The sequence below is a fragment of the Lactuca sativa genome, chromosome 7 (assembly GCF_002870075.4).
Source record: "Lactuca sativa cultivar Salinas chromosome 7, Lsat_Salinas_v11, whole genome shotgun sequence".
Taxonomy (NCBI): Eukaryota; Viridiplantae; Streptophyta; class Magnoliopsida; order Asterales; family Asteraceae; genus Lactuca; species Lactuca sativa.
In genome coordinates this window covers 28,954,824-28,962,996 of record NC_056629.2, presented here as the reverse complement: position 1 = coordinate 28,962,996, position 8,173 = coordinate 28,954,824, and the positions used below count along the sequence as shown (strand labels likewise).

The window sequence follows — 8,173 nt, the reverse complement described above, 5'->3', positions numbered from 1 at the left end:
TTAGAGAAATCCTTAATAAACCTCCGATAATACCCTGCCAGCCCTAGGAAACTCCTGATCTCGGAGGGTGACTTCGGCACCTCCCAACTCATCACCGCCTCAACCTTGGCCGGATCGACCAATATCCCTTCCTGATTAACGAGATGTCCTAAGAATTGGACCTCCCGCAACCAGAAATCACACTTGGAGAATTTGGCATAAAGCCTCTCCGATCTCAGAACCCCGAGAACCTCTCTCAAATGCTCCTCATGCTGCTCTCTAGATCTCGAATATACTAGAATATCATCGATAAACACAATCACCGACCGATCCAGCATCGGCCTACACACTCGGTTCATGAGATCCATGAACACTGCCGGGGCATTGGTGAGCCCAAAAGGCATCACCACAAACTCATAATGCGCATAACGCGTCCTGAACGCTGTCTTCTGGACATCCTCATCCCGCACCCTCACCTGATGATAGACAGACCTCAAATCGATCTTGGAGAACCATGATGCTCCCTGCAGCTGGTCGAACAAATCTTCGATCCTCGGCAACGGGTAACGGTTCTTGACCGTCAGCTTGTTCAACTACCGGTAATCAATACACATCCAGTGTGAACCGTCCTTCTTTTTGACGAACAGGATAGGTGCTCCCCATGGCGAGCTGCTCGGCCGAATAAACCCCTTCCCCAGCAGCTCCTGAAGCTGCGAGGATAACTCTTGCATCTCTGGAGGTGCAAGGCGATAAGGCACCTTGGTGATAGGCGCGGCCCCCGGAACCAAATCGATACCAAACTCCACTTGCCTCACAGGAGGCACACCCGACAACTCCTTGGGAAACACATCCGGGAACTCACGCACCACCGGAACCTCCTCAACTGAACTCGGCCTCTCGGAATCCACCCGCGTATCCATCACATACGCCACAAAACCCTTACAGCCCTGTTGTAGACACTGCCTCGCTCTAGCGGCCGAACAAAACGCTGATCCTGAACGTGTACCCTCGCCGTATACCGAAAGAACTCCCCCACTAGGGTCTCGTATGGTCACCAGCTGCCGCTCACAATCAATAACCGCACCAAATCTGCTCAACCAATCCATGCCCACCATGACACAGACATCACCCATAGCAATAGGAACTAGATCAATCGGGAACTTAAATATGAAAATCTCAACTACGCACCCTCGGAGAACCTCCGTGGCATATATCACCCTCTCATCAGCTATGGAAACTCTCAGAGGCCGACTCAACGCCTCACGACTGACACTGATATGCTGACTAAAAGCCAAAGATACAAAAGACCGACTCGCACCCGACTCAAATAACACCAAGGCAGGTACAGAATTCACAAGAAAAGTACCTACGCATAACATAACATAAGCATAATATCACAACATCAAAATAAATACATGAAAGAATACATACCAGCCACGACATCGGGCGCTGCGCGGACCTCCTCTGCGGTCAGCTGAAAGGCTCTCCCCCGTGCCCTCGGCGCCTCGGCCTTCACTGGCCGACTCTCTGTAGCTCTGATGGCGGCAGGGGCAGATCCCTGAGGTGCTCCCTGAGATGACCCTCGCAACTGCGGACACTCTGCCTTCCGGTGTCTGGTCTGATTGCAGTGAAAGCACACTGCAAACCCCTTGGGGAAATCCTTGGCCATATGCCCCTCCTTGCCACATTTGTAGCAAGATTCCGCTCTGCAGACTCCATCGTGACCCTTGCCACACTTCCCACAAGTGCGGCCCTTCTGGCTCCCTGGTTTGGGATCAGCAGGCTTGGCCCGCTTGGCTGCCGGCTGAGACTGTGCCGGTCGCCGATCCCTCCCCTGCGACTCCACCTCCTCCCTGGCCTGAGTCTCTAGCTCAATCTCCCTCTTCCGGGCATTTACCTGAAGCTCGGAAAATGTCCGGTACGAGGAGTTCGCCGCGAACTCCCGAATATCCCTCCTCAGAATGCTCAAATAACGGCTCATACGTGCCTTCTCAGTGGACACGTGCTCAGGGCAAAACATCGCCCTCTCATGGAACATCCTCGTGATCGTTGTAACTGACTCAGTACCCTGCTTGAGGGTCAGAAACTCCTGTGCCAAACGCTCCCTCTCCACCTGGGGAACGTACTCATCTCGGAACATGACAGTGAACCTCTCCCAGGTCACTGCCGCAAGCTCAGCAGGCGTATAATGCGCCGTCACAAACTTCCACCAGTCCTTCGCTCCCAAGCGAAGCTGGTTCAGCGCGAACCGAACCTTCAAATGCTCAGGAGATGAGCAAGTGAAGAAACACCCCTCTATATCAGATATCCACCTCATCGCTGCCACCGGATCCTGGGTCCCATCAAACTCTGGTGGTTTTTGTGTTGCTGAACTCTTGGAACAGCAACGCATCACCACCTTGCGGCCTCGCAGCAACAATTGCTGCAGTGGCCGCTGCAACAGTAGCCTCAGAAAGAGCGGCATAATGCTCGTCAAAGGTCTCGATCAGCATGGTCTTAATAGACCCAAACATCTCTGGTATCTTTGCCCTGATGGGCGCAGCCACCTCCTCATGAATGATCCGGCGGATCTCCTCATCACTGGTACCACTGCTCTCAGGCATCAAGCGTGTCCTCACCATGATCTACCTCTGAAATACAACATACGATAAATTAGAACCCATACGAGCATACTCACACTCGTCAACTCTTCCCTCCTTGATCCTTGGTATTCCAAAGATTCTTACTTGGGCTGTACACCGCTCCGGTGCTTTCAGTAGTACGGGCCCAATACTACTGTCCGCACCGTATCAGAATACACCCCAAGTCCTCCTCTTCGGATCCCAAATTCCAAGTACTCTAACATGCATAGACCTTTTCTCTAATAGATCTCTCACAAGCCCCTCGCTGCTACCTACTCACTCTCAAGCATCTCATAGCAGCTCACCTCTTCCTAGGCTAAGGTACCACAAATCAGGCTACTCTAGTCCTAATAGGAATACCTAGCCTACTCTAGCATGCGGATACATCATATCAATATCAATAGCACATAACATGAGGGTATTTTGGGAAATCACCGTTCGGGCGCGGACTGATCGTACACACAACTCTGCTTTGCGTTTCTTTTCAAAATCTTTTACTCTTTTTGAAAATACTTCTCAAATCCTCAGTTTGAGTTTAAATACGCCCGAAGGTGTACTCGAATCCCTCAAACCAAGGCTCTGATACCAACTTGTAACACCGAGAATTTCAAAATAATTTTTCACAAATTATAAAAACATTTCTCATTAACTTTTCATAAAAACATTAAGTTTAAATCCCAATTCACATTATACAAAATCCCAAGATCATATGTATATCAAAATCTCATGCGTGTGTACAGATCAAGGCGGCGCCTTCCCATGGTCATCGCTAGTACCTGAAACAACAACACTAACACTGTAAGCACAAAGCTTAGTGAGTTCCCCAAAATACCACATAAACATATATTAGCCACTTAAGGCTATAACTCTATGGGTCCGTGCACCCAAGCTCTGTGAACCCTCAGGTTCTAACTCTGGGAACCTTCCGGTTCCAACTCTATAAACATGCACAGCATAAATCACATAGACATCATGCGGTACAACACATAGCATACACATAACATACATACTCTGACACATAACTCTGATTACCTTCTCAAGGTAAAGTATAGTGAGAAGACTCACCTCGTATATCTCGATAACTCGCGAATCCGGGAAATCACTCGTGCTCGATCCTCCGAGCTATAATCCTCCTATAACATCATACATCTCTGATTAACACTTTTACCACTAAGGTTGACTACCCCTATCAAGTCAACTCTGGTCAACGGTCAATGGTCAACGGTCAACGGTCAACTTTGGCCGGACTCGGCGAGTGCACTAGGGCGACTCGGCGAGTCTATACGTATTCACCAACTCTCTAGGATTCTCTTTTGACACGTCGGGTACTCCCCTAAGTCGACGGGTTCCACCTGGCATGAATCGCGGGGCCACCACGACTCAACTCGCCGAGTCTCAAGAACAACTCGGTGAGTCCCAGCTCGACTCAGTCCAACTATCCACCCTCTCTAACTCTCCCTGACTCACTGAGTCGACCCTTAACTCGGCAAGACCACTCGCTGAGTGGTTAAGGACAATCTTCATGCTACTCGCTGAGTCTGTTCTTCAGACTCGGCGAGTCCATGCCATGCATCAACCCAAACTAGCTTCTGAGGTCAGATCCGTACCATCCACTCATAGATCTGGCCCTCCTAAGCTTATTCATCACGTAAAGTTCATATCTTGGTTACCATACAACGCTTACAAGGCTCTTTTTGGAGAAATGACTTCTAGAATGGCAACCCTAGCCTCCAACCCAAAAGGGAGGACATAAAGCATGACATTAGGGACTCTCTGGACCTGCTAAGGTCCAGATCTAGGCACCATATCCCCATGGGACCTCTCACACTTCCAATATAAAGCAAATAAGGCATGAAGAAACCCTAGATTTGACAATAACAACAAAATACGAAAATAAGCTCTGAAGGATACCTCAAGAAGCCTCCTCTGATGAAATGAAAGAAGATCCAAGCTCCCCAACTCTTCTAGCTTGCCTTTCCTCTTCCTTTCTTGCAAAAACACACAAATTTGGTGAACAATGGCCTCTTTCTCACTCACACGAATCCCTCAGCTGTTTTGGTGCTCTCAAGATCCAGGTAGCCGCAATGAAGGGCCATAAGGTCCTTTAAATAGGGCTTAAGGCCGGGAAATTAGGGTTTCATTAAACAGCGAGGACTCGCCGAGTCCACCCCTTGGACTCGTCGAGTCCGGGCGCGAACCCGCGTCCTGAACCGCGATCCTACTCGGCGAGTCTGAGCTCCATCTCGCCGAGTCTCCTCACAAAACATTAAAAACATAGGCATAAAAGATACCTGGAAATCCGGGCTATTACATGAGGGCTTAAGGATATTGGAGCATTCCAGGTATGAGCTGAGGGTCGGATGGGGCATGCCAAACTCCTATTGAGGGCTCAGTAGCCTTCTAGATACGATCTGAGGATCGGTTGGTATGCCAGACTCATATTAAGGGCCGAACATTTGTATTTTAATCTGAGGACCGCTTGGACTAGGGAGCAAGACAGACATAAGTTATGGGCCTGCAAAAAAATGGAAGTCTCTAGTAAGAAAGGTGAGTGTCAAGCTCTCAAAAATTCGCAATTCTACTGTGCTCTTGTAGCGATCATTTCTCTAAAAGTCAACCAACAATCGACATTTGTCACATATAAAGTTTTTTAACCTTTTTTATCTTTCTAACGTGGTGGCCTTTTGGAATTGGAAGTTTATTTTGGACTTATTAGCAGAACTTGAAGTCATACTTATAATTTATTGTGCGAAAACCACTATTCACTATGAAAATCAAGATTGACCTGGTTCAATTGGTTCTCCTATTTAACTTCAAAACCAGAGCAAAATCAAGGAGAAAAATCGGCCAAATTAAAACATAGCCTAAAATTTTGACAACAATGAGCTCTACCATGTCCATAATCTTTAATGAGAGTCTAAAAAATAATTAGGGCAAAAAAAAGAAATATTAGGGCATCAACCAAGCAACAATAATCAGTTGGGGTAAAATGGTCAAAATCACAGAAGGAATTCCAAACACCAACTATCACAATAAAATCCCCAAGGCAACCAATCATGACCTAACTTACTTTCTGAAAATATGAAAATGATAACAAAAAAAGTTCATTTGTTCCTTAATAGTTGTTCACTAATAATATACATCCAGTTCCAAAAACAACATAGGTACCCTCGTTGATAGTGTCAATTTGGTGAAATCATTGCACATACCTATACTCATGCTTAGTTAGGGATAGTAGAAATTAGAAACTATAGAAAAAGCTATCAGATAAAATGCATTAGAAGTAGTAACTTACCTTTATCCATCTTTGGATGGAGGGCTGTGACTTCCACATACATTTAAACCAACAAAACCATATTAATAAATCACCAAAAATAGTTTATATTTCAAAGGAAACAATGACAAAACAACATACTCATTTATTTATGCATCTAGAAATAATAAACCAAAGCAATCTTAATATGAAATAAAAAAATCAAAATGCATGAGAAATCAAGATGAAATTACCATTAATGGAAAGATGCATATGAGTTTAACCATAAATCATGACCCTCACTCATCTCTATAGCCACAATAACAAAATAATTGCTAGAAACTGTTGCTTACCATGAATGTTCAATGACAACTTCTAAAAACGTGGCAGAAAAAGAAAAAAACACACAAATTGTATGAAATTAGAAACCATAGTTCAAGACTTTTGAACTCCTTTAGCCACTATATAATAAAACACAGAAACCAAAGAACTTAAGCAAATATAAAATAGAAGGAAAAAAAGAGATTTATCAGTTTTTTAGGCTCCCAATAAATGGTAGATTTTAGGATTAGAAAGGGGATCTTCTTTTATCGTTTCTTGCAAGCTCCTTGCACTTTAGTAAACTTGCTTTTACCTTAGATAAGGAATCGTAAGTGAGAAAAGAAACACACACAGAGAAAGAGAGAGAGAGAGAGAGAGAGAGAGAGAGAGAGAGAGAGAGAGAGAGAGCTTATGTAAAAGCTTGCTTAGTAAAGTTGTGTTGGGTCTTAGATATCCCATTTTAATTTTATTAAGCTTAAACAATCACGAAATCCAAACTAAACAGTAATTATATACCCGTATGAAGGTTAACATCCAACCCACATAATATGAGAATAATATCCAAATTGCATACCCTATAGAAGAAACAAACACAAAAACAGGATTTTTTCCATTTTAATGGAATAACCCATTCCATTCCAGTGAAGAAGGAACTGGTATGTAATGAACTTGCAAATTTGGCTTTTTTTAGAGGAAAAGATGGAATCCAGCTATGTATGACTCGAAATAACTTGAAAAAAAAAACTACACCATCAATCATAAAGTTTGAAGAACCTAAAAAATCTTAAAATCCAGTAAATTATAAATAATCCACAAAACAAATAAATAATGGCATACAAATTCGATTATGAAATGAAACAAAACTTTAGTGGGTAAATGGTTTTTGAACCAAGTTTTGTCTTCCTTGATTCTTATTTGGTCTTGATTTTGTTCAATATCGTGTGTACAAAAAAACAGATGATGATGGTCAGGTGATATATAGAAACTCTAGGACTCAAAGAAAGACAAAAACTGATAATACATAACTTGTGATGAAATAAAAAAAATGTACCAACAAAGGGAATTTTTAAGGATAACATATCTTGTTGTAATCCAAGAGGAAGGTAATATAAACCCTAATGATCAACAACGTTATATGAGAGTGAAAGAGATAATGACAAAATAAAAACATAATCTTGAATCCATATAGATTTAGGGCTCGATTATGAGAATAGACCAATTTTTTTCAATATTCATCAAATTAGAGCAACCCTGATGTGTTTATCGCTTGGCCTTGTTCGATGATTCATGCTTACCCGAGCCTCACACTACACTGTCGTTTATATGACCCAACCAATCTAAGATCGGGTCAAAAAAATCGATGGGATAAAGAGGAGTATGGTTTGAAAATGAGAGAAAGAATGTGATTGAGGTGGTGAGGGAAGCAAATGGTTAAAGGCGGAAGGTATTCAACGATGAATGAGATAAGGGGAGGGTGATATAAATTGTTGAAAAAGATGAGCAGATGTATAGCATCACCAGGCAAAAGAAATAGTGATATAGTGGAAAGGTTATTGGGGGGATAAGGAATGAGGACATGGTCAAGACGCAGAAGTTGGAGGATAAGGAATGAGGACCTAGTGAACAAGCAGAAATCCAAGAAACATTGGTTTAACTTTGACTCGTTCTTTGTTGACCCCATAAGTTGGTGATGCATAAAATGATTGTAAATATTGCAATAATGTTTGTACGACTTAAAATTCAACATTTGACCAAATATGTTTTATAAGGTATATATATATATATATATATATATATATATATATATATATATATATATATACACACACACACACACACACACACACACAAACTAGATGAATCCTCGCGTGTTGCGCAAGAATTTAGTTATATAGCTAAAATATTAGAATTATATGTCATTTAAAATAAGTTAGAGACATTTGGTTCTTAGGTTGTTGTATTTTACACTACGTTTTGAAATATTTTGAATAAACATTAT

At 42.9% G+C, this 8,173-nt stretch overlaps 1 protein-coding gene across 1 annotated transcript; it reads right to left on the bottom strand.

Moving 5' to 3' along the window:
• Positions 1-419: 419 nt before the first annotated feature.
• LOC122195016 (uncharacterized) lies at positions 420-7,686 on the bottom strand. Its single transcript, XM_052765411.1, has 5 exons — positions 5,896-7,686; positions 4,892-5,115; positions 4,512-4,584; positions 3,666-3,733; positions 420-2,609 (listed from the first exon to the last, which is right to left on the bottom strand). Exon 5 carries the CDS (start codon positions 2,441-2,443, stop codon positions 1,382-1,384), a length of 1,062 nt encoding a protein of 353 aa, XP_052621371.1. The 5' UTR covers positions 2,444-2,609; positions 3,666-3,733; positions 4,512-4,584; positions 4,892-5,115; positions 5,896-7,686; the 3' UTR covers positions 420-1,381.
• Between the last annotated feature and the right edge of the window lie 487 nt (positions 7,687-8,173).

Excerpts from the sequence above, each read along its gene's own strand:
- LOC122195016 (XM_052765411.1), bottom strand. The coding sequence starts at position 2,443 with ATGCCGCTCTTTCTGAGGCTACTGTTGCAGCGGCCACTGCAGCAATTG.